The 27,721-nt window shown below is 37.7% G+C and overlaps 3 protein-coding genes across 6 annotated transcripts in view; 2 read left to right on the top strand and 1 right to left on the bottom strand.

The window, feature by feature from the left end:
- The window catches only part of fam222ba (family with sequence similarity 222 member Ba), a 47,846-nt gene extending 36,259 nt beyond the window's left edge, over window positions 1-11,587 (bottom strand). For 2 of the 4 annotated variants that reach the window (XM_055148886.1, XM_020930245.2), the window contains exons 1-2: window positions 11,450-11,584; window positions 10,311-10,397 (exon numbers count right to left, since the gene is read on the bottom strand). The gene's annotated coding sequence lies outside the window, so the exon portion shown is untranslated. Of the gene's footprint in view, window positions 1-10,310; window positions 10,398-11,449 lie in introns of all 4 variants that reach the window. The other 2 variants (XM_020930246.2, XM_055148887.1) reach the window with 2 other exon arrangements.
- Window positions 11,588-17,102: 5,515 nt separating this feature from the next.
- Window positions 17,103-23,267, top strand: eral1 (Era-like 12S mitochondrial rRNA chaperone 1). Its single transcript, XM_020930291.2, has 11 exons — window positions 17,103-17,317; window positions 17,790-17,948; window positions 18,045-18,172; window positions 18,265-18,342; window positions 18,418-18,464; window positions 18,862-18,923; window positions 19,008-19,120; window positions 19,589-19,897; window positions 20,534-20,683; window positions 21,535-21,615; window positions 22,266-23,267. The coding sequence occupies exons 1-11, from the start codon at window positions 17,215-17,217 to the stop codon at window positions 22,386-22,388; spliced, it is 1,353 nt and encodes a 450-aa protein (XP_020785950.2). The 5' UTR covers window positions 17,103-17,214; the 3' UTR covers window positions 22,389-23,267.
- Window positions 23,268-24,769: 1,502 nt separating this feature from the next.
- The window catches only part of si:ch211-283g2.1 (sodium- and chloride-dependent GABA transporter ine), a 28,886-nt gene continuing 25,934 nt past the window's right edge, over window positions 24,770-27,721 (top strand). Inside the window, exon 1 of the mRNA XM_055148228.1 lies at window positions 24,770-26,191. The gene's annotated coding sequence lies outside the window, so the exon portion shown is untranslated. The remainder of the gene's footprint in view (window positions 26,192-27,721) is intronic.

Genomic DNA, 27,721 nt, shown 5'->3' with positions numbered 1-27,721 from the left:
AAAACAGATCCAAAACCAAGTTAAAAAGTATTCAAAAGACAGTTGATGTTTGATTACCTCGTGTTTTTTGCATTGTTTTGTGTGTATTTTCAGTATAGAGAGAGGGGCTTGTCTGTTTTTGTATGTACTATATTTCAAAATCAGAAAAAAAGTATACAAAATAGCAGTGGAACAACATGACAAGACTGTGGGTTACTGGTAAAAACACATTCTAAGTCTTTTGGGCCAGAATATTTTTGAATGGATGCTAAATGTATTATTTAGCAGCTTTAAAATCTAAAAAAAAAAAAACATGAGGCCAACTGAATGATGTGTGACAGTGCAGACACAGCAGACCAAGTGCCTCTACAAGCTTGAAGTTGAAGGAGAAATAGCGCTGAATGGTTTTGGGAATATATCTAAGTTTACATTTTAAACGCGTCCGAGACAATTGACAAAAAGACTGAAATATGAACTGACAAACTAATACTAAGAATCGCATTTCAGAACTTGTTTGTGCAGATCTAAACTACAGGGTTAGCAGCATTTATGCAGAATACGACAGTATACTTTGTGGTTTGTGGAGGAAATTATCATACTTAGGCCTGTCACAATAATTACTATATGAACTTATCTTTCAGTATATGATTGCTGAAACAATATATTTTCAGTATTTATTGTTTGTACCATTTCTTTGCATGATGGGAGTTTTTGCCATCTGATAAGATTTGAGCTGCAGAGGGTAGAATAAATAACTTTGATCGCTAATTATTAGTTCTGCTTTTTATTTGTTGCAGCTAGTGTGATATAATGATAAAGTATATATTATAAAAGTATATTAAAAACTGTCAAAGTATTTTAAATATTATCGTTTATAGCAATGTGTCTCTGTAGCAATGCATCGTACTTCAAAATTGGCTATTGTGACAGTCTTTATAAACTGCGATTTTAGTGATTTGCTAGTTTCATCCATTCAAATTGCAATTTTGATTTGATTAATACTGCAGTCCTAAGGAGAAGTATAATTATTAAGCAGGTATTCAAAAGCAAGTACATTCTATACATTCACACTGCCTTTTCATATTTTCACTGAAGTTGATCTGAGCAGCACCTGGTCCCTGGTTTGATGGTGTGACAGACCTTGTGGCTATTAATTACCCATAGTGTAGGCAGCCCCATGCAAAGATGAGACCCAGTGATGTGAGATATGGCTGCTCCTCTCACACAGCGTTAGAGACCTGCCTCAGGACCCTTCTTTACACATGAGTACTTTAGAGTGCGCCTTTCAAATCACGACCACAGCACACCCCCCGCCCTCCTCCTCAGTCTGCAACCCAATCTCAATCACATTCAGACGATGTTACAGTACTTGAGGGGATGTTTTCTGACTAATGCAAAAAGTGGGCTGTGCAGTAGGATGATAAAGGTTGACATTTTCCCTTCTCTAATTCAATGCTTCCTTTGTAAACAGACGCATGCTTTTTAGTGGAGTGCATACACTGGCAAAAACACATTATACATTATGGTCAATTTTATCATTTGCTCTCCAAGTCATGTGCAGCAGACAAAAGAGAAATGGTAAAAAAAAATAAAAATAAATGTATTAAAGATAGGATAGGAAGTAAGAGTTTAGCTGTTTAGTCGATTAATCGGTTGATTAGTTAGTTAGTTGTCATTTTATTACAATTATAAAGCCTTATATGGGACAACAGCAGAAAGGAGAAGTGAGCGAGCTGGTATTTTTTGGTATTTATATGTTAAAAGGTGACTGTGGAACATTCCGCGCAAAGCAATAACATCTTCAAGGAGATGTGTAAGCAGGTAGCGGACCCTCCACCAGAAAAGTTACACAAAGCACCTTTAATCGGTCTTTATAAACACATTTTTTCCAAGTACTTTTCTGCATAAATTGTTGTTTTTGCAAGCTCAGGTGTCTTACAAAAGGGCAGTTTGGGTTAAATACATACAGATACAAAAAAGCTTTAAGAGCTTTTGCCTTATACACCCCTTTTTAGTCAACTAACCGATCGGCAGAACATGTCTTTAGGCGACCATAGCCCTAAAGAGCATATTCTTTGTTGTCAGGCAAACGTAGCTCTAAAAAACTGACAGCTTTTCATTAGTACTCCAAAAAAGAGCCCCTCTCAAACAACAAGTTCACCCCAAAAGTTTGACCTGGATCTTAACCCCTTAACCCCGTACAGGTGGCCCATGCACAAAGCAGGGCATCAGTGCTTTCCACTCAAAGATCATTCACATGAAGTTCAATGGTGCCATTCTAACACCATGAAAAGCATTCCTAGTAGATTCAACTGAAAAGCAAGGATTTTTCAGACTGAGGTTTTATAAAAGCAAATAAATAATATCACATCACTCATTCTAAAAGTATTCAGTAAAGGTTCATTTCTGCCCTGTGAATGTGGATTTTTAGCATTGATACCTGCTCAAATGAGTATCTAGAGTCAATAGACATGATGAATATATATATATATATATATATATATATATATATATATATATATATATATATATATGTGTGTGTGTGTGTGTGTGTGTGTGTGTGTGTGTGTGTGTGTGTATATATATATATACATATATACACACATATACATATACACACACACACATTATATATATATATATATATATATATATATATATATATATATATATATATATATATATACACACACATATATATACACATATATATATACACACATATATATACACATATATATATACATATATATACTTATTGCTCAATATATGAAAACTGGTAGAATATATTTTTGGGGCTCAGTATGTGTCAGTCATGTGTACAATTTCATCGCAATAGTGGGTAGTTTTTGGTAGATTTGAGCTATAGAGGGTAGAATAAATAGCTAATTATTGGTTATTTGTGCCATTTATTGTTTGTAGCATATGCCTTTTAATGGTACTATTCAAAAATTGGTTTACTGGGATTACCTTGTGTTGTATCAGTGGCATAAAGCAGTTTCAATATTATTGTTTATCACAATATGCCTCTGTAGCAAGATATTGTGCTTCAAAATTAGTTAAATTTGATACCCAAGTGTTGATACCAGTTTAGTATCAATTAATATCTGATTTTTGATACTTTTGACAACCTTACCTTGCTTAGGTTTGTTATGATCATACTGAGATAAGACCACAGCCACATTCTGACACTGAGTTGGAGTTTGCTGGAGCCCGTCTGAGCTGAACTTTGACCTGTTATGATGTTTCCCACAGTGACCACTAACTGCACCTCGGTACATTCCAGGAAGTAAGGCCAATGCACCAGAGGAGGAGACATGCACAACATGCACTCACAGTACTAGGCCTGTCATGATAATTACTGTATAGACTTATTGTTCAACACATGATAGATGGGACAATCATTTCTGAGGTTTCTGTATTTACTGTGGGTACTTTTTTGTCTAGAATTTTATGGTATTTTTCTGTACTGCGATAAAATTTGAGCTGTAGAGGGTTGAATACATAACTTAAATGACGAATTAAGGGTTTAATTCATATATTGCAGCTCATGTTCATTAACAATACTGTACATAAAGAATTATTTCTTGTGTTGAAATCCTGCTTTAGGTTTATCATGTCAATGGCTCTCCACCATCTATATTATCTTCAACAACATGTTGCATTTCAAAATGTTACCATGACAAACCTACACAATAATATGCCATGTTTACTGTATCAGAAAGAGCTCTTCATCCTTTGTGCTTTCACCGCTCTGTTTCAGAATGCAGTGGTGGGTTGTGGGTCTGTGGTGGGCTGTAGGTCTGTGGTGGGCCATAGGTCTGGTACAGAGGACCCAGTCAGAACTGGCGACTGTTTGGACAATGTAGGTGTCTGGCACGCTGCCTGTCTAGAATAACGATCCAGTGGAACTGCTACAAAACTCCTGCCGCTTTCTTTGAAGTGGAGGGTCAATAACACAAACTCACTACACTGTTTTTGGAATGTAACTGTTAAAACTCCACAGGGGCAGTTGTACATTGCTATCAGTGAGAAAATGTTGGCTTCAAACAGGCTCAGAATGACATGCCAGAGATTAGCCTCCGAAGGTCACAGTCTTAGCCTATCCTTTCAGCTGCTTTTCACAACACAACCCCAGGCCCTTTGGAACAACAGGAAGAATGTCATCTGGTTACTTTTCAAGGCACGGAGATACCATTCACTGGGGTACACAATGGCCACAAACAGGACCAGAGGCTGAGGAGGTTATAAAGGGCTCCATTCTGGGCATGGCCAGCTCTCCAAGCACACACACGCACACGCACATACACACACACAGGCAGGAGGAGAGGGGCTGAGAGGTGCTATGTACTGACCGCTAACCTCCGGCTCTTCTCATCTCAAAGGTTCACATCATCAGGACTGTCACACACCGCTCCTGCAAACGTGACGGCGGCCAACCTGGCAACCACATGTTATTCTGTCTGTGTTTGAACAGAGAAGTTGAGAAGAGAAACTTTCTTAAAGGTCCACCATGTTACTTTTGTGGTGGAGGGTCTGTCACATGCTTGTCTCCAATGGAGATTTGCTTAGAATCATTTTGCAAGTTGGGTCACCTCTCCACAGATCTGACCTGTAACTTGGTCTGGTGCCATCATCTACTTTTCTCCACGGACAAGCAGATGATGCCACTGGGGCAGGTTAAAGGTCAGATCTGTGGAGAGTAGACCCTGCTCAAGAAGAATCTGTTGTCGTTTAAAGCAATAAAAACACCTATAACAGAATAAATACCAGATAGAATAGAATTTAACACCACATATGCAACATTTCAGGCAACATATCTCCACAAAGACGAGTAGGTTGCAAACCCCCACCAGAAAAGTTACATACTGAGCCTTTAAGTAAACATAAGTGCCGTTCCACCCCAGATTTATAATTAAATTCACACTACAGGGATTTTACTGAAAACTAAAATAAATCCCATACACCACTTGGAGCAAAAATCCTTCAAAAATTACAGTCTCTTAATGAGGGCTGTGAAATATTAAAAATAAAGCCTAATTAGCCCACAGCACTTTACATCTCCTCCCTGCTCTAATCCTCTGGTAGCATAGCCTTATCTAATGTCTGCGGCTGCTATGACACTCACAAGCCCACTCTGTACATCCCCCCACACCATAACCCATCCACTTGATATGGCCTTGCAGCTTTAGAGCTTTACTGTCGTGGCTTTCTCTTGACCCCCAACTCCGGGTCAAGCTCCAGGCCTCTGCAGAAGTCACTAATGATGCTCTGAAATGCTTTGCTGGCATGGGTGTGTGAAAGTGAAGCAATAACGGAGGACACATGCTAATGGTGTCTATTAAAATTGCTTAAGTGTGATGTAAAACTCGCCTGGCAACCTCCTCTTGTGAAAGGCTTTGGGGGCGGAGAGGGGAGTCAGCAGGCCTGTCACGATAATTACTATATCGAGTTCAATATATGGGAGCTGGAATAATATTTTTAGGGTGCAATATATATATATGGTGTGTCTGTGCACAAGTGGGGAATTACTTTCTTATTTAATAATAATAATACATCATACTTACATAGCACTTTTTTGGACACTCAAACCCACTTTAAAAACAACAGGAACCAATAGAAGACGACAATGGAAATACATGGGGGGAATGCAAGATTGAACAGGTGAGAATGTTTTTATAGTACCATAAGATTTGAGTTATGTTAGGTTGAATAAATAACTTAAACTTCCATAACTAAATCATACTTAATCTTACTTAAGTGATAAAGTGTTTCAGTTCTGCCATTTCCAAATAAGGTTATAGGGATTATCAAGGTTTGAGTTTCATAATTTATTGTGATATTTTTTATGTAGTAATATATATTGCACTGGAAAAACTCTTAATGTATAGGATTGTCAATAACAATTTGAAGTGTGATTTATTGGTGAAGAAAATATGTAGACAATGAATCATAAGTAATACTGAACAAACTTACCACTGACACATTAACCCTAGAACGATTCTAAATGTGCAATATCATTAAAAAACATGAGTGGCAATAAATAAATCACACAATGAAACTTGCTTAGTTTGTATCTAATGAATCATATACATTATTTACTCAACCCTCTATATTTCAATCTGATCATGGTACAGAGACATAAAAATAAGTTCCCCACAATAAAGATTGACCGCCAAAAATATTCTATCTATCATGTACTGAAGTCGATCTAGTAATTATCTCGACAGGAATAATCGTAACAGGAGGAGGGTCAGTGATCCGACTGGGACGACCTTATCTTGTGCCATAAACATATTTGTACTGATGGTTTTGCAGTCCCTTTGAGATGAAGATGATAAACAAGCAGTCTTGATCACAAAATGAGATGATGTCGTCCTGAACCTTGCTCCTCCTGTTTCTCCTGCTATAGCCCCAGGAGTCACTGTAAGGTCTAGAAGATCCTCCAATGATTACCCTGAAGCACAAGACACAACAATACCACAAATCTTTTTCATCTCGCTGTTTGAAATTTGCAGCACTCCCCGGCTTAAGGCGGTTTTGCTTTGAGCTGTATAAAATATTGCAATTGAATCGAAATCGCAATTTGACTTGGCTCACTTATCAAACCGCAAAGGCTGCAATTCTTTACACTAAATATAGATAGCTGATTGACTAAAAGCTTGGTGTACCTGTAGTTTAAACCTCTACAAACATGTTCTGAATTTGATGTGACACTTGCATTATTTTACCAGTTCATATTTCACTCCTCTTTCAAATGTCAATTCTATCTAATCCAGTTGTTATTTTGCAATGTGCGGAACAGAAACCTATTTTTAAACATATTGCAGATCTAATCACAATAATAATAATAAAAAAATAAAAAAAAAACACAATTATATTTTCTTCCAAAAATCATACAGCCCTACTTTTGCTGACACACAGAATGAAAGAAGAATGTTGCTTATTTGTTGCCCTTAATTATAACCAATGGCAACATGCAAATCAAAAAAAAAGAATCAAAAACACACGTACAGGACTCGGGCTTAGTGCCGGTGGATATTTGGCCCCATTAAAAAGCAGAGCATGTGAGCTAGCCTAAATGTCATGTCACAGCTGACCTCTGCCTCTCCCCTGCAGGTTCAGCTCTTTGTTCTCACATCCTGGAGTTGCCCATGTTGATGTCCAAAACACCTGATCTGCTGGTATCATGTGGCTGCAGTGGATTTTAGCCCAAGCCTGACCTGTTTTTGACCCTTCGTGCCGCACCTCCTGACTTTCACAAAGACAACCAAACATCTGCTCCCAGTCTGAAACCGGACTCACGCTGCTCACAGTCACCGGGTGGGCCTGGCTCTTGTAATGGTGGGTAACGGAGTGGGCGAGTGGAGACTAACAACTGCAATGATGGACTCTAAATGTTTAAAGTGCATATGGCAGGTTTTCATGTTTTTCTAATTATGACTTGGTTTGGTAGGATCTTGGTACCTGTGGTAAATATTTATCATAGTTTTGCATCAGTTAAGTGGCAGTTTGTGGAAAATAGTTGAGAGGAAAAGGACCGGTGAGTTCTGAAACTATGTCATAAACACCAAAAATTCTACCTAAAATGCAGGGACAATTTAGTCACAAGGAAGCCAGTTTAAACATTGATTTAACAAAATCAATGTTAATTTGTTATATAATAGTCTAATTATAACTATTGTGCCATTTAGTTTTGATCTTTGTTAACAATATTTTTTGCTAGGTAACATTTATTAAATTACCTCTACATATGTCATATCTGTCTATTGATACTTTGCAGTCAGATCACGCTGGGGGTGTTCTACATTTATGTCTATAGAAGAATGCTCAGCCGTTCGTGGTTCCACTTCTTCTTCTTCCATTTGTGGTTAGGTGCTTAATTTTCAAGAAATAAGGAGAGACAGACTAATTGGAAAAATTGTTGGCTAATGGTAGCTAGCTTGTGACTGTGAATGTTATTTGAGAGAGACGGTACAAAATCATCTCTCCTATTGTACTTCCAACTATTAGTCAGTTCTTTTCATATTATGTTAAATGAAAGCTCTGATTAAAATTTTAACTTCCAGCTTCTAACAACCAGGGAATGCTGATGACATCAGTTGCAAAGTATCAATATAATTTTTTTGTAAAATCTTAAAATATAATGATGTTAACTGTGTTTTAGTGAAATGAGTAGTCTAACCTGTCATACGCACTTTAAGCCCAATGCTACCTGGGATGTGTTTTTCCTCCCCTGCCCCGGAAACTAGAGTGCATCCTCATTTGGCAAATGGATTTCACAAATGCGGCTCATCTGAAAACAACCACAGTGGATAGAAATGGTGCTATGCTCATAAATTCCCAGACAACACCTGCAAGAGATTTAACATACACAGATTCGAATAGAGAGCAGTTGTGGAATAGGACGAAAGGGGCGCATACATTTCCAATTCAAGTACAATCTCTGAAAAGCAACATAAAATTACAGACTTTCAGTAAAGTGCATCCTGCCAAGTGGCTCACTGTGACGCAGTGGAATTATTGCATCAAAAATCCGCCCGTTAGTCAAGCCATTTCAGAACCACCAATCACAGAGGCTGGACGGTACTAATCAATGTATTTTAATGAGCTCTTGTAAGAATCCCAACAACAGCTGAAACATTAAAGCACGCTCAACTTCTCTTGCTTCTCCCTTTGTACCTTGTGATCTGTTATTCATAGTCCGCTCTGAAGTCTCAAAGAAATAAAACCAACGCTTTGATGTTCTCTTCTTATTGCTGCAGTCCATAACAAGCCCAATGTTGGGAATCAGATCTTAAAAACTGTCACGTGTTGAACTTTCGGTAACACAAAACATCCGGGCCTTGTGTGCACGCTACTTATAATCACTGAGACGCCTCTGTGTGAGAAACAAACAATCATCACCCGTTAATATGCGCTTTGTCACTTGCGGCTTACTATAAATACTCCACTCCGCCAGTCAAGCTTATACCTAAAGACTCGGTGAGCTCTGGGAATTGTTTAACTGTTCACACAAGCAGCCCTAGACAGACAGCCCATAAAAAGAAGCTACACAAGATTTGTAGAGGAAACTACCCTTCCAGACCGCAATGTAAATCAATATGTTCCAATGCATTTGTCAGTGGTTTTGGCTGGAAAACCTGAAGCCAAGTTGCTTTTTCCCCTTAAAGTATCTGAGTTTGCAGTGACGAGGCAGAAGATTCAGCAAATGAGTCACAGGCAAGAGAGTAGAGAGAGACACAGACAAAGGCATTAATTAACACATGCAATCAAGTGTTGTTACAGTTTAGGGAAGAGTTACTGCATTGCTTAACGCAGCAGGGACTGATCAAATGAACTGCTGACCACTAGACTGCCTCGGAAATACCCAAAAGTCATCACTTCTATCAGAATCCAATCCACTTTGAAGTAGGGCTGACAGGATAACACATTTTAAAGCATGATATATTGCTACAGAGAAATACTGCGATAAATTATAATACTGAAACTACTTTGCCACTGATCCAAAACAGGATAATCCCAGTAGACCCATTTTTAAACAAACAATATCATTAAAAAGCCTGCGCTGCCACAAATAAATAGCAAAATGAACAGATAATTAGCCATAACAGTAATTTATTCTACTCTCGACAGCTCAAATCTTATGGCATTGCATAAAAATGTCAAAACTCTCCCCATTATTGCAAAGAAAAATGACCCATGATAAATACTGAGATCCAAAATATATTGTTCCAGCTATCATATATTCAAAGATAAGTCAATGTAGTAATTATAGTGATATGCCTACTTCGAAGTTGGTTTTAATTCAAAAGTACACTAATAAAGCATTTGTGAAAGTTAGCTTAGTTGTCAATTTATCCATATCCTGTCACAGAGCTGTCGTATTTCTATCATTAATGGCGCAATACATTTCACAGCAGAGCAGAGACCTTTGCTGTCATTTCACTGCCAGACCTAATTATTCTTCACTGCGTTGGGAAACATAGCACCCTAATGCAAACAGGGCTCATTCTGCACTACAGCATAATTGTACTAGTCGGTGGGTCTGAGTTCCCCCTTCAACGAGGTCTAAAATGTAATTATCTGCTCTTTGGAAAATGTAGAGGCACAGAGCTACATTGCAAAACTGCACTTTTGAAGCAAGTACGGTGAGGCAGTCGCTTGAGTAAGCACAGGATATTACTGAGCACATCCTCCCCGCTGTCATAAATTAAACAACCTCACCTTTGTTATGGTTAGGAGTAGATAATGGATTTTTTACATAACAGTCTGTTTAAACTTTACACAGAGCAGATGCAAAACAGCGCACAAATGTTTGCAAGTCTTACCATGTGAAGCTGAGAGGATCCATAGTCCGGGCACACTGCAGTACGCTTTTAATCATATCCGTCAGGCTCCTTGACATTATAGACAGACTGCAACAATAAAGGCAGTGTCACGGGGGGCAGCCAAATAAAACAACATTAACATTCCACCAGGTAAAGAGACCGAAAGGGACGGAGAAACATCAATACATCCCCATTAGTTAAGTGCGCCCTCAGGATAGCCGAAATCGGATCACAGAAGGACCTATTCCTCCTCCAAGCCACGGAGCATTTGCCCAGCAGCCAGCAGCATCTCCTCTCCGGTACAAAATGAGTGCTCCCCGTTGCTCCGCGCGTACAGCAGGGATCAGGACGTGCCCGGTGACGTCAACCTTTTGTTATCACCTTTAACACTTGGGTTTGCAGGTGGAGACACTTTTGCTCCCCCGTCGGTGCGTAAAAGAGGCGCTATATTTGCCGACGGCGCGCAACATCTGTATCGAGACGGCTGAGGCTCTAAATAGAGATATACGCAGGCAGCAAGTCCTAATGAGAGTATCATACACATCAGGGGTACAGGAGACAACTTGGTGACAGCCCGACCATAGTTTCATAGTTTAAAAGCTGAGAATAGCTCCAGGACAAGTGCACAACACCTCTACGCACTACCTTCTAGTGAAAGGTTTTTCCGCAAACAAATAATACTAAGACATTTTGCCAGTAAATGCATTGCAAAAACAGGTTGTAAAATGATGATTAAGCAGGCAGGATCTCTATCTTATAGTCGTCAAACAGCAAACAAATAGCTAACCAGTTGCCAAACACAAGCACAGTTTAATTCAGTTCACACCAGTTTTTACCAGCTACTTTAAGTCCAGTCTTGAACTATTTGTGAAGAGAAAACTCGTAAAACATGGGAGGCTTATAATAGCTGAATAGACAGAAGAGGGGCCCAGTACAGTAGTTGTAAACCTCCCTGTTGCCAGACTCAGAGCAGTGCCAGCTGACTGGAGGGTCCTGGCTATAGCTAACCTAGCCACTCAGTGTGAAAGATCCACATACCCATTGTTGCCTTTCTGCCCTTTCACAACAAATATGTTTAAAATGCAGGGATGCCGTACAGCATCGGAAAACAAGCTCGTTTTATGGATGGAGCTACTTACTCTCCGTGTACGCCCGCTAAAGACATCTTTTAGTCGGTGGCCATGGTTTAAAACGGACAGATTCTGCCTTTGCTTTGCGCTGCCGAATCACTGCCGCTGCTGTCTGCGCCAGCCACTTCCCGCGCATGCGCACTGCCACCGCTCGCTAGACGGCGCTGCGCAGAGCGGTGCGGTTTAAAGGCACAGCAGGAGGAACGCAATTGGACAAACTAACCCAAACGTTCTGCTTTTATCTGATTTAAGAGTTATTTTAAATGATAACCATTGAGATAATTTGGTAAAGACAACTCTGTAGCCTAATTCAAGTTTTTCTTTATTCTTTTCAGCATCCACACAACTGATTTAACTATAATGAAGTAACTGTAGGCCTATAGAATTTTACTATTTTGATCAATTAAATTCATTAAATACAATTATTAAAAGTGCACTAAGTAACTTTATTCTTTCTTGTTCCTTGAGACTTTGCATAAATTCTTACTTCAAGCGTGGTCGCCTCTCCACAGATCTGGCCAGTAACATGGCCTGTGCCATCACCTGCTCGTCCATATGGAGATAGACAAATTGCCATCATAATGTCAAACTTTCTAGGGAAAGTGATAACATCTCCATGGGAACATGCAGGTGGTGGACCGTCCACCAGAAAAGTTACATAATGCACCTTTAATTTTCCACTGCGAGTTCTGATGTAGAGATGGATCACAGCACATTTTACTTATTCTTTGGAAAGTTTTATAAATTGTGAAATGTCATGCGCCTCTATTGTCACCAATGACACCATCATAAGCCAGCTGTTTGCTGCTATCATATCATCTGAGTATTATCTCACCATTAAAGTGCATAACATCCTCTCTCTGTTGTATGGAAGAGTGATGATCAGATGACTCATCCTGGGCTTTTATGTTTAATGGCACCAGAGACAAAACATTCTGAGTGTGTTGTGAGACACTTTTATGTGTCTTATGATGGATTTTACAACCAATTTCACAACAGATTTGCTCATTTGTATTCCATAATATTAGTAAGACTTGAAATTACTGACTTTACATTGAAAAACAAAGAATTGCAAATACAACAATATTGCTCAGATGGTATAGCCCAGTGTTTCCCAAACTGTGGTTTATGGTACTGTTGCCTCTGGTGCTGCAGAGCCCTTTGTAGTTTTAGTATTTCTTTAATGTAGTGGCAAATATGTAAATGTATTTTTGTTCCTTTGTGTTCACTATTCATTAGCAATACCTTAGTATTGCTATTGTAGTTTAATTTTAGACCATGTTTAGCCTAAATTTATGGCTGAGAGTCCAGCTTTATATCTGAACTCAAAAAACTATTCTTTTTGGTGGTGTGAAAATATTGAGGACCTCTGGTAAATTTTCATTCACCTTCACAAAATAACTTTTCACTAATTCATGAGACTGGTAAGAAAACTACAGAAACACAAGTGGAGTGTGCGGTCAATAGTGTCACATGCTTTGTGATTTGATGAAAGGTTCTATTTGTACAGCCTGATGTGTATAGGGCCCTAATCAAAGACTTATATTTCTGTGACAACTAAAATAAATTACTCCATTACAACAGCCCACCTGCCCTCTCGCCACCATATTGATACTGTTTTATTACCAAAGAGAGACAGATGGACAACAGCTAAGAGTGGAACAGAGTGTGCACCTATGCTTCTGTGATGTCAAATGATGAAACACTAACAGAAAGTGATCAGGCCAGAGTTTTAGAGAGAAAATTACCATGTTCAACTCCAAAAACATCTGAAATAAGACATTGTGAAGAGAACTCAGAGTCTATGGTCTAGCACAGAGACTGGGTTCATTACAATACTCCAGCCAATTTGGACCTGCAAGCCACACTTCCCCCATCAGCCCAGTGAAAGAAAGGAGAATTTGGTCTGAAAGCCCAATCACACACGGCGCTCCGAGTTCAGCAGGTGGGGAAGTAGCAGCAGCAGGCTCCATCAGCCAATAATACAAAGTTAATGATGCAGAATGGTGTCTTTCTCCATACCAAAGAAGACATCAATACAGGATGTTTAAGAACGCTGCTCCTAATTACGCTTTTTAAATTCACCACCGACGTGATTGATGATTTCAAAGGGAGGCATTATTGATCCACTTCACAGACAAGTCCCATCGATTGCAAGTCTAGAATGAATAAAAGTTTTTTTTTTCTTTCTCCTCCCCGCTGAGACAGAGATTGTACAATCAGAGCATCAGTGTGACCTATATGAGTAGTTTGGGAGCTAAATCATGTCTTTGGAGAACTTATGGAGCGGTGATTGCATGAGAAGGAACAGTGAAGTCACACCTCTTTCTTGTTTATCAGATTTGCACATTCATCTATTCATGCAGGAGGCTGTGGTGCTTTACAAATAGCCCTCTTTGTTGGAGTCCTCAGCAGGATAAAGTTCAGGTGCTCTATAGACAGTCAGCCAGCTGTGCAGCATCGCGCCCTGCTCCGCAATCAGTGGTGATGGAGTGACTGCTGCTCTGACACATTGTTGTTTTTTCCACCTCTGCTCCTGGTGACATGCCCTATGACTGCTGCGGATTATGCCCTGAACTTTGTTATTCCACACGATCAGCCAGCATTCCTTATTAGTGCCGGACCTGCTATTATTGCATACTTAATCCCATCAGTTTTACTACCTGGGGGTCCGGACTCAATTCTAGTAGGGGGCGTGCAATTTCAGCTTTATTTGTTATCCATCAAAATTTTAGATAGTTTTAAAATATTTTTATACTAAAAACTGAAAAGCAACAACAATAACTAGAACTTCATAATGAGTTTAGCCATTTAGTTGTAGCACAAACAAAAAATGTAGCAAATATTTTTTATTGTAGATGTTTTGAAGCTATGAAATTTCAATTGTAATCTTAAAGTTTCAAATCATCTTTTATACTAAAAACTAAAAAAACAACAATAATTAGAACTTTATAATGATGAAAGGCTTTAATGATGAGTATAGCCATTCAATTTTCGCACAAACAATAAACTGAAAGCGTAACTTGAACAACATCAAAGGATAATTGCTATAATAAGGGTACATGGTAATTGTATTTCAGCACTTACTGTGTTGTTTTAAGCTTAAATATTATAAACAACCATCAAACAAAATTAGCAATGCTGTACACAACTTTTCTGTTGTTCTTGGCAAAATATTATCCCTAAGGTCATTTGTTTTTTGAATAGGTTAATTTGGTTCATTGGTTATTGCTGTTTTCCATTGTTTGGGGTCAACTGCAAGAGAAGAGAGTTCAAATACGATTATGTTGAAGGGCTATAGTTTGATAACATCTAAAATAAGCTACACTGAATATGCAGTGTACTCCTGGATTCTTCAGTTCATATGGCCTTTATGCACCATATAGATATGTCAGTGCTCGGTCTATAGAAATTCAACCTATTCACCAAAGCCTGCATTTGTACAAAGAGAATATACAATGTTTTGATATAACTACAAAAAGCCAGGCTGATTAGAAATCAACAGCCCAGTGATTTCCAACAGTAGAGAGGTTTTCCATCACACTGCATTGAATCCCATTGGCAAGTGCACTTCAAACGCTAAAGTGGGCTATGGCTTATGATTAAATGGTCTGCCGGCGAACTCTTTTTGTCTTTTTTGTGGAGAGTTCTTTCTGAAGGCCAAAGTTAATGCAGTCATAGAAAGAGCTCTGATACACTCCCACGTGAAATGTCCATGTGAGGAAAACCCTGAGGGAGCGGAGGCCTTGAATGAATTTGAGAGAGACACAGGAGACAGCAAGTTCAAACATTACTGATCCTCAAATATCCTCTTGCTTCAATTGAAATTCTACTGTAAGAGTCTGCTAAAAGCTCACTTTTTTTGTCTTGTCTATTGCGGCAGTGCTTTTAGACTTAGATGATGACAGATTGCGTGCTACCTGATATTCTTCATCATGCGTCCCCTCCGGAGGTGTTTGTTCCACCCTGAGCAAGTCCTGGAGGACCAACAAACAGCCGGCGTGCTGGAAGGATGAGGGAGGATGTTCTCTAAGGGTTTGACATAAATAAGCAACATTGATCAGTTAAAGGTAGTGTATGTAGAAAATTTAAATAGCACAAACATGACCTATTGATAATATGTTCAAATTGCTGAAATCCAATTATCTTAAACCTAAAAGGACTTTCACTGATCTGAATGGTCACTATCTAAACCCCAGCTCCTGCAGTCAATCATGAATGAGTGCTAGTGAAGCCTCTGCAGTTCAGCAAGAGAATTCTGGAGGTTCTGAGCTTTCACATGAGACATGATCTGTTCATACAGATTATGAGAATGTATATAGATTAAGATACTACCAACGCAGCTTTGTGATTGTACCTTTTTGAAATCAGGCTACATACACCCCCTCATATACACCCCTGCTATAAAATGAATACAGTGTCTGATGATTAACCTTATTTTACAGACGATGTGGTGAAGTTATGTGGTGAAGAGTTAATATCAGCTTGGCACTATGAACTGAGCTGTGCCAGGAAGAAGCCTAATTTAAAAAACTAAACAAGCAGCTTATTTGAGATCACGGGAGCGCAATATATCCTCCCCCAATGTCACAACTGTGCATCCGATATCCTCAGGGGTAAAGCTATGCACTGTGTACTCAGGGGACGGGAGCGAAAAGAAAAAGTCTGCAGTATGCAATCTGATTTGTGGTTATAAGAGCGTCATCCCTCACAAAGTAATCTGGAGAATCTCGAAGGAGCCAAAGGGCCTGTGAGGGATGTCATCCATTTTAAAGTGCTCATGTCAGCAGATGTGTTTGTGCATTGTGATGAGATGATTTGTAATAGCCTCGGGCAGATTTTAGCCACTGAGTATCATACCTGCTGTTGACAGGTGCTTACTGAACATTGACTGCAGGAGCCCTCAGGGAGATACAGGGAGTTTACTGCAAATTAAGGGCTCATTCACTCTTGTTTATATTTATGTGAGCCCATCTGTGGAATGGTATCTTAAATATTAATATTAGCCAATTTGAATTTTAATAATATATGAACACCTGTCACTTTAAATAACTCATATTCTTCATATAGGCATATTTGCACTGTTAGTTTTGCACTGTTTACAATCAGCCAAAGCGTATTTTTATTTAACACCTTATCGTTTATGTGCCCTTATGTTCTTCATAGTTTTTATTCTGCTATAATTATTTATGGTTTTATGTTATTGCCAGCAAATTCCTCTTTGTGAATTTTGACCTTATAAATTGTGAAGGTTGACCTAATAAAGACTGCTCACTTACAATGGCAATAAAAAAAATCTGATATAGACTTGGATTCGCATTTTAGTTTAGTTTAGTTCAGTCACTAAAAAGCATTAAAGAAATACAGAATACATTTGAGAACTATATAAACTGAATTTATGTTTTTATTTTTTTAAACACCTAAAACAATATTAGTGACTGGTAGGATGTTCGTTCGTACATTCTTGTCTATGTTAATGGCCCAATATGATGTTTATTATGTTTAAAAGATAAGAAGAATGTTGTTTTAATCTATATTATTGTAGTTTTTTGACCCTAGTGACCCCATATTGTGAAATTAATTGTAAATTTCCTGCCGCTAGTGGTCGCATTCGTTTTGATTCATGTTTCTGATGATTCTCTTTAAACCGGAAGTTGCTGTTCGTTGGATAAATAAAGATGGCCGCGCTCTTCGGGCAATGTGAACGTAAACGTCGTCATAATCTGCAAACGAATTAAACTAATATATCCTAATATTCGTGTGATTTGAGTGAAATGGCTTTGAGAGCGTGTGCCCGGATTATCAGGGGCTCCTCGGTATGGTCTTCTAGGATTGTTTTGGCTAGAACCGAAACGACGTCGCGTTTGCTCGAGCCTGGTAAGAGCTGTTTACAAGTCCAAATGATTAATCTCGATAATGAAACCAAAAATATGTTGTGCTTGACTTTAGTAACGCAAATTTATATATTCTTTTGTATTTTTAAGTCCACACCATTTCTTCTGTTTACTTGATGTAAGCGAGTGTGACTTGTTATTGCGTAAATGTAAAAAAAAAAAAAAAAAAAAAAAAAAAAAAAAAAATAATATATATATATATATATATATATATATATATATATATATATATACACAAAAATAATAATAATAGCATTAGAGGCGTTATTCATGACCATATATGTGTGTTCTTGTATTATCATTAGTATGTTTTATCAACGTAATTGCCATAATTTGTATATAACGTAAGCCTCCTAGTCCATGAAACAACATACAAGCCATCTGACCACGATACAAATCAATGTATTAGATTGGGTGCATTGATATTAAGAGATAATGGCATCTTGCCTTTACAGGAAATGCTGTCTGCAGTCCAGGGAGGATTGATGGATATCTTCTGCCTCCTGCCCGCTTCATTTCATCTGATGCACTGTGGAGCCGTCTGATGAAAGGGAGATTTGCAGAGTCAGAGAGTGGCTCTGCTCGGCTCCCAGCTTCTGTACCGTCAGACAGCGGTAGCAAGACTTCTCATTTACATTTTCTGGATAATGTTATGTTGTTTCCATTGGCTATCATATGACTAAAGAGTTTATACACTTGCCTTTCACCAGGTCAGCAAATCTCACTATTAATGCGACACCCAGATCAGCCTGAGAATGCCAAAGTTTTAAAAGTGGCCATAATTGGTGCTCCTAATGCTGGGAAATCAACCTTGTCTAACCAGCTTCTTGGAAGAAAGGTCAGTCATGGTTTATATTTTAAACACATTTGTTACTCATTTAGATTTTATTAAGTCAGTATTCAATAATAAATAACTTTTTTTTTTTTCAGTTATTTGCCGTTTCTAAGAAAGTCCATACAACCCGGACACGTGCAATGGGAGTTTTAACAGAGGATGAAACACAGATAGTAAGATTGTTGTTATTATTGCAACTAATTGCAATTTTAATATAGCATGTAATTAAAATGTTTTTAAATTTGCAGATTTTACTGGATACCCCTGGCCTAACAACCCCTTCCAAAGTCAAAAGGTAAGGCTTGCTCTAAAGAATAACATTGCTTGTTTTTTAAAGGTGCACTGTGTAACATTTCTTATGGGTGGTCTGCCACTTGCTTGTCTTCATGGAAATGTTATTGCTTTGTCTAGAATGTTCCACAGTTTAAATTATCCTATCTCTCCTACCTATCTCTCACATATGGAGATAGGCAGGTTACAGCACTACGCGGAGAGTGGAGAGTCGCATTTTTGAGCAATAGAAACACCTGTAATGATTAAATTCTAGATGTGAATGTTTAATGTCATACCATGATACATTCCAGGCAAAGCAATAACATCTCCATGGAGACAAGTAGGTAGCGGACCCTCCACCAAAAATGTTGCACAGTGCACCTTTAACTATATTTTTTTTAACAATCAACTATTCACAGACACCATTTGGAAAGGTCTTTACTCATAGATCCTTGGAACACTGTAAAAGAAGCCGACCTTGGTAATAATATACCATACAATACATAATAACTTGTTTTTCATATCTTCACTATATAATAGCTTACAGAATATTGTTTTTCTCCAGTGGTGGTTTTGGTGGACGTGTCAGACAGATGGATGTGTGGCAGACTGGACTTTGAAGTGCTCAAGTGTCTCGCTCAACATCCCGACACCCCAGCCATACTTGTTCTCAATAAGGTAATGATTCATTTTTGTCCCGCATCAGCTATTAAGCTATAATAAAATAAATTGCTGCGCACTGGTATTTATGAATGATCGAGGAATGGCACCATTTAGCTGTATTCATCTATAATGTATGTTCCTTGCAACAATCATTCACCTGACACAATAGAACTGCCAGCATAGTTGAATGAGATTCATTTGATCTTCTGATAATTTATTTTATTAGACCAGGGTTTAGTGACCAGTTTTGACTGCTCACTAGGGGTCTTCTTCAGAGTGGTCATGTGATGTTAGGTTAGGTTTATAAAGAACTGCCAGCACATTTCCTCCGCTATTGATTATATCTGATTTCCAGCACAACTTCGTAATAAAATACATCTGAATGAAACTACTTGCTTATAAATTAGATCATAGGGACTGACAAAACTATGTCCTAAACTAACCTTCATGCTGCCCTTTCCTTTCCCTGCCTTCTGTTTTTAGGTTGACCTTATAAAGACTAAGGACAGACTGTTGGACATCACGGCGGAGCTGACGTGTGGTATTGTAAATGGACGTAAAATCCGGGTCAGACCAGTGATCAAACCTCCATGGGCAGAAAAACGCCCAGAGATGACGCAGCACTTCCTTTCCGATGAGGACGAGACAGAAGATCCTGCAGCCTCTGATCAGGACAAATCTGCACTGAGTAAAGAGCAACTAAGAGTGCTGAGCCGTCAGAGAGGCTGGCCCCACTTCAAAGATGTTTTCATGGTCTCATCCCTGGATAAAGAGGATGTAGAGACACTAAAGGTGCTCATTTCCTACCACACAATACAACTAAATGTGCAAAAAGCTCAAAGTGCACTGAAAAACATAAAGAGGCTGTATTTTACTTCTGTGGGGTATTAACTGTTAATACATACAGTATTTAGATTGCCATGTCACCTTTTATTGTTTTGAAAATGCTATATTCACAGAAAACAACATATTAACATGTTTTAGTCTTACTTTCATTTTTGACACTCTTGAGTCTCCTCTCCCTTTGCTCTAACCCTTCACAACACAATCAGTTTGAATCCTGCTAATGAAACTATTGCACATTGCATCAGGTGTGTGAGGTCGTTGTGTACAGTTTTGTGTCATGCTTTTGTATATTTATGGAGAATTGTCATGTGGGACCATGGTAGGCTTGTGGGCAGAGCAATGGAAAGAATCTTACAGCTAACCAGGGGGTTGAAGTAGGACTTGGGAGAGGTCACTAAATTACTGAAACATGCATGGATGATATCTAAAACCTCTTCAGGCATGTTTTTGATGAGGAAACAATTTTAAAACAGGCTAGAAAGCTAAAATAAAAAAAATATATATATTTTGCATCAACTCCTTCAAACTAAACAGTATATTAAAAACACCAAAAGACAGCTAATCTCCAATCTCTTGTTTCAGGGCTACTTCCTGATGAATGCTAAACCCGGCGAATGGCAGTATCACAGTGAAGTCTTAACAGATCAGTCCCCAGAACAGATTTGTATCAACATCATCAGAGAGAAACTTCTGGAGTATTTGCCCCAGGAAGTGCCATATTCTTTGACTCAGGTAAGTCGGGCTGAAAAGGTTAATTACAACTAATAGATTATTGACATATTTATTAACTAATTTTATATTTGAATAATTGTTATCAATAATTGTTATCAATAATTGTTTATCATCAATACATAGGCACCAAAACATGCTGTGAGCTGAAAGGAGATTTTGTAGACAAAGAAGTTATGAAAAAACAAATGAAAATGTAGCCAGGATGTCTTCACAATTTTGTATAAGTCTCGTAAAAAATAATAATAATCATCATTTTTAGATCAGATTAATTGAATAGCACAATAATAATTTGTGTTATCTATTTTAAGTGTAGACCTGTTCAATTGCTCATTTCAAATGAATCTCAAATGATCTGCTTTTATCATATGAGCTCTCCCGGCCTCTCAGGTCCTCAGGTCGTCATCTTTTAACTGTCCCAAGAGTCCAAACTAAAACTCACGGTGAGGCGTCATTCAGTTTTTACGGCCCCCGTCTGTGGAACTGTCTGAGGATCTGAGGTCCGCTGCGAGTGTTCATATTTTTAAAAGTAAACTCAAACGTGTCTTTTCAATTAAGCTTTTAATGGAAACTTTTACTTGTTTTAAACTAAATTATTATTATTATTATTTACTTAGTCTCCATCTAATTTATCTCTCCATTTTTTATTTTTACTATAACCTTTAGGAGCTTTATGTTTTATGTTTCTGTTTAAATTGCTGTATATATGGATGAAACAATGGTGTGGTGGTGGGGTTGCTGTTGTTTTTCTAAATTATTGTCATTTTTCTTTTGCATGTGAAGCACATTGTACTACGTTTGTTCTATACAAATAAAATTTGATTGATTGAAATGAATGCATTTTATTTTTGCAGAAAGTTGAACTGTGGCATGAAGGAGAAAGTGGAGAGCTGGATGTGTGTGTGAGGCTGACTGCAAAGAAAGAGTCTCATGTGGTAGGTTGCATTCTTCTTGTGGTGTATAACTAGGTGCTATGTACTACAGATTATCATGCTAAACTTATACAACATATGTTATAAAATTTTGCTGTTCATTTTTTTTTTTACTTCTTTCTTTATATGTATTTCTCTATCCAGAGTACATACAGGTAGATTTTTCCTTCAGTAATTTTCTCTTGTAAATATTTGAATAGCCTTTCTAATCCATTTATATTTAATGACAAAAACTACTTTGGCTGAAATCTGAAAGGTTTTGATGTTGCTGACCTCTGAAAAGAGCTTTTACTTTCAACATGCAGCATAATGTTGCCATTAACTTGAACTACAGATTTATGCAATTTGTTCAAGTATTTGAATATCTCAGAAGTAGGTCTGTCACAATAATTATTATATATGACTGTAGTATTATGTGATATAAGTCAATATTTATAGTGGGTACTTAAATTTTAACACTATTGTAAATTTACTACATAATCGTTTATTGTCTATATATTCTACAATAAATCATTTCAAATTTGTTATTATGACATATTATGCAGAAGAACTAAAACATGTTTTCTTTTCAGTAATTACATTTTTTAAAGAACAAACTAAACTACATATTTGAAAATCATAAAAATGGTGGCTTGCTGTATTTTGTTTGTCAGAGCCTGGTGATTGGTACGGCGGGGCAGATGGTGGCACGCATGGCCCGAGAAGTGAGTGAGGACCTCAGCCGCATCTTTCTCACAGAAGTCCGTGTCAAGCTCTCCATCAAGTTAAAGAAGTAACAGATTTTTGAAAAGACATTTGAAGATAAAAGAATGAACATAATAACTCGGATGACATTTAGGATGCCTCTGTCCATCTATCTCCAAGACTGAGGATTGTGATGAAGAGGAAACTGCATAATTTGACCACGCTATGTGCTGTGAGGTATTTTTCACAGAGCATATTAAGGACCTTATATCAGGATTGTGTATTTAAATGTTACAGCAACTATATGTAAATATTGAATATCTCTGTTTAAATGGTTAGTAAATAAGACATTATGCTTTTCAATGGTATTTTGATAATAATGACTTACTAAAAGTACATTTTCCTTGTTGTAAAACACAATTTAAGATAGAATAACTGAGTCAGAACTGATTCTCTGCTGCTGAACCTGCCTCTTCAAAGATAGTGGGATCTCAATACAACAAACAGCGGATATTCATTTCCAAGTATTTGTTAAAAAAACATGTTTTTTAAAGACCCAGGGTTTAAATTGTTGAAGCAAGTTAATACAGAGCAGTAGTTGGAGATAGAGGACTGGAGGATATTTTTTCCCACTCAAGCCTCAAATACGGGAATCAAATACAAATACAACTCTGAGTGAGCTAATGATAAAGGCGAACCGTTATAACATGGTTAACAGCTCATTAAAGTCAATTTTAGATTACGTCCCCTTTAAATTGTTATTTTAAGGTGTGACTCAACGGTCATCTGTCCCTGGTTCTAACCCCACCCTGAAGGCCAAATGCGTATGTAAGACTTTGTGACGCACTGACAATGCCCATTCTCTGAAGTCAGTTTGTTATTTTTCGCACCAGACATCTGTCCTCATTTAAACTACAATGAACTGTTGAAAATGTAAATATATTTTACCAAAATACACTTTGATAAGATTATTTTTTTCCAGCCATCTTTCTATAATTTATTCATAAACCAATACAGCATTTTTTTTTACACTTAAGATTATTTTGTCTGAGTTCTCGTAATGTGATAATTTTAGCGAATGTGCTAAAAGCCCATATTACACATTATCAACTCAAGCAATTATTGTGCAAATGAATAGGCCACTGTGTTTTTGTCTTGATTTTGACAGCAGTTACAAATTTGCTGTGAAAATAACTAAACAGACCTATTCTGCTTAAATCCTGTGTTAAACCTGTATGTTGTATTTTCAGTTATGGTCTGACAGCCTCTCATATCAAAGGGCTGTTTTGACACTGGGTTGACAGCGCGTTCATGGCTGAGCAGCTATGGCAGGCTGCAGGCAACATTTTTTTAGCTATCAAGTTTTTTTTTTATTTCTTTGCTTGTCCGCACACAAGACTTGGAGATAAACTTGAGACCTGCTACGTCATCTCACTCAAAAAAGTCCCAGATGTCCTGTTCAAATCCTGCATCACTTTAGCGTCCTCTTTTGAAGTCCAGCCACTACCACTACCCACTTTTTAGCTTTCCCAGTGCAGCTTTTTACTGTTATTAAACCTGTGCTTCTACCCCCATGGGCAGAATTGTCTCCCTAATGGATGACAAAATGGGCCACTATCCAGACTCGAAAGTGGGTCAGATAATAGGGATTAGATTTTCCCCTTCTTAACACTTATTCTATTGAGGGCATCTTGATGATTTTACAGTTCTTCGCCCAGAGCAAAGTTAAAGAGAGGCTTCAGAGTCTCTTAAAAGCTTTGGTCTGGCTTTAAAACATCTGCCTGTCTGTGATTAGAATGACCAGTAACTTTCCAGATCAGAGTGTAGACAAGGCAACCATGACTAGGAGGTATGGTTAAACAATAAAGAAGGGGCAACAAGATCATTTTAACTTAGATTTATTCAGAGACATTGACAAATATTACTTAAAAACAACTTAGCATTTAATATCCAATATTGAAAAATGTAAAAGAAATGTAAAATAAAAAATACTTAAGTAATTAAGTATTAAAAAATACTGCCCTACTAAGTAAAGTAGGGCAGGATGATATGGCAAAATAACTAATCACAATTCCGATTAAAAAAAAAAAATTGAATTATTTCTTTTCTAATTCAATCTAAATATATAAATCCCATCAACGTTTATAGAGTAGTCAAAAAGTTAAATTTCCTCCTCCAAGTCTGAACTCTGCTCCAAACCACATACTTTTACTGAGTGAGATTGGCTGTAGACGTCTTAATTAAAAAAAACCAAACAGATAATTGATGATGAGAAATCACTGAATCTTAAACTGTAATAATCTGAAAATAAATAAAATGCAGTCCCGGCGGTGACAGTGAGCAAGAGCCATAGAACCCTTACCATTACTAAACTCAGTAATGGTAACGGTTTGATGGCCCTACTCTATTATCCAAAAAAAAAAAAGAAGAAAAAAAAAAATATATATATATATATATATATATATATATTAAATATAAAAATATATATTATAAAAAATTCCAGATTTTGGCATATCCAGGTGAAGGAATGTAACCCTGGATAGTACATCATCTATACTGTAGTGTCCATTTTATAAACTTACAGTATAAGATGATATCCTGTCCAGAGCACAAGATGTTCCAGTCTCATCCGTCTCATACTCACTCGTTTCTTGGTGTATTCCTTGGTTCAGTTCTTCTTCACTAACACTCATGTGTCTTGGGGTCTGCACTTAAAGACCCCTGGCTCATTTGCATATGGTGATGACGTTTGGGTTGGACCAGACAGTTTTCGGGCATGACATCTCTTATCAGTGGGTGACCAGGATGCGACGCCCTTGCCCTGATATACACCCAACGTTAGGCAACTTTATTTCAACTGAAAATGCAGGTATTAGTGGTCAACCTGCCTATCATTAGTGATTATACTGTTATTTATAGTTACTGCATGTTTCTATTATAACCAACTAGAACTTCTACAATCCATGATTTTAATAATGATGAAAAATTAGGACCTGCTTTTTAAAAGTCTGATATCTTTTTAATGGTGGAAAGTCCTCAAAATATCACGTGTAACCCAGAATCTACAATTGGTTGATGTCATAGGACGGGGCCTGCATAACTCTATGGGAGATTTACGTTTTTTGGAAGAAATATTCAAATATATGATCCATATATCATCACATATTATTGCTTGTTAGGGATTGACAACTCAAACTTGCCAAATTAATCTTATGACTAAAAGTTATTTCAGCAGACAACTATCGTGTCTTTGGTGTTGAATAATGGCACCACTTTTTGAAGCTATTAAAAAAACACTTGTTGATTTATGCTGATGGGGTAGATGTGAACTATGTGGCAGTTTTTGTTTCTTGTGGATACACCTGATAATTACAGAGATATTAAAAATAATTTCTGCAATCTGACAGTTAAACAGCAGATCCCACTTTGGAATTCTGACCTTCCATTTAAAACTATTGAATTTCTTGTGAATTCTCACATGTATGAAACCTATGGCTGGGTTTCACATGACATCATAACATTTTATAGGCCAGTGTTTGATAGAGACAGAAGCATTTTTGTTGTAATACAGTGACTTTTTGGGTTTAGTCAATAATAGAAAGGATAGTCTCATGGTCACATTTTTATTCTTTTTTTCCACCTTCAGAACTCAAAGAGTTTTACATCAAGAAACCACACACATTCACATGCCAGTGTAGGCAGACCCCAGGGGTGAGGGGGGTTAAGTGTCTTGTCATGTAACTACAGCATTCATCTGGGAGCTGGAATTGCACAACCAACCAGCGAATCAGTGGATCTGACCGCTCAAACAGTGATGTTTATGTTGAAAGCGGGATTCAACCGCCAACCTTTGAATCAGTGGACAAACACTGATCTACTTTTGCCCACAGATCAGGTCAGTAGTTCTGAATTTACCTTTTGGATATTTCATGGCAATGTACATTGTTATCAGTAGAGGAAGCTGACTCTTGCCCCCATCTGGGAGCATGACATCGTCCCACTGTAGAGTCTGAAAACCACCAATTAAGCCACAAGCATTACAAGACCAGAGCTAGAGTTTGGGAAATTCTCTTACCCAGTTAAAACAATTCCCTTAAAGGTGCACTGTGTAACTTTTGTGGTGGAAGGTCTACCACCAGCTTGCTTCCATGGAGATGTTTTTGCTTTACCTGGTATGTTCCACAGTATGGCATTAAGCATATCTATTTCCACTGTAACATGTAACTAATGCTACCAGGCCAAGACCAAGTTACAGGTCAGATCTGTGGAGATATTACGCTGCTTACGGTATGAATGTATATTTTTCGTTGAACTTACGCATTCAAAAACACCTGTAATTCTATTAAATGTAAGATTTAAGTTTAATGTTAAACTATGGAACATTCAAGTCAAAGCAGTATCATCTCCATGGAGACACACAAGTGGCAAATTTTCCATCACAAAAGTTACACAGTGTGCCTTTAAGGTATTTTTGACATTTTAATATTCCCAGGCAGTGTCAGTGTTCCCCTCCATTTGTCAGATTTTATTCTCGACTAATTGAAGGCAGCAGAGATGAGCCGATGATCTCAGCTGTAACAGATTGGAGCTTTATGTCATAATTTGCCAATAAATCTAACCTCCACTGACTCTTAAAACCTTCTTAATCCTATATCCTGTGGATTTATGTTCCAAGATCTGAATTTAGTGCAACTGTATCTCATTGGATGTCATGTTATTACAAGATTTGGAGGCATTATCAGATAGACAGTGCTAGATCAGTTTTTGCTCTCTGTCACATAGGAACACTATATCTATCAAATAATACAGCGAGTACATTTTGGTGTGCGTACTAAAATTGCCGCAGTGCTTCGTAGAAACTATTAAAACCAAATCTTCTTCTCGGGTGACGCTGATAAATACACATGGGGCAATGCTCAGTCATTAACATAAATATTCACAGTGCACCCTCAGCCTCAGTCAGATTTGCACCACTGTTTTAAGGTCAAGTTCATTCATCATGTAGCTAAAAGTTTTGAGAATAAGATGCATGGGTGTTATTGTTAGTATGAATACATTATGGTAAGAGATAAAGTAACACAAAGAATTAAAGGAGCACTATGCTACTTTTCTAGTGTGGGCCATCTGTCTCTGTGGAGATCTGTGCGTTTGCTTTGCCTGAATGTTCTATGGTATGGCATTAACTTATCTATCGAGACAACCAGGTTCACATCTGTGAATAGGTGATCCCACTCATGGTAAGAAATGCATGCTTTTATTTATTTTGGGGCAATAAAAGCTCTTGTAATTGAATAAATGCAAGACGAAATTAGTAGCGTAATTCCAGGGAGAATCCTCTCAATGGAGCCAGACTAGACAGATATAGACAGTATAATCTAAATTTTGCTTGACTATGCTACAAAAATATTTCCCCCTAATCCTGAAG

This window comes from Boleophthalmus pectinirostris, unplaced genomic scaffold (genome assembly GCF_026225935.1).
Source record: "Boleophthalmus pectinirostris isolate CB_2022bp ecotype Guang Dong unplaced genomic scaffold, ASM2622593v1 HiC_scaffold_12, whole genome shotgun sequence".
In the NCBI taxonomy this organism is placed as follows: Eukaryota; Metazoa; Chordata; class Actinopteri; order Gobiiformes; family Gobiidae; genus Boleophthalmus; species Boleophthalmus pectinirostris.
This window is presented reverse-complemented; position numbering and strand designations above follow the sequence as displayed.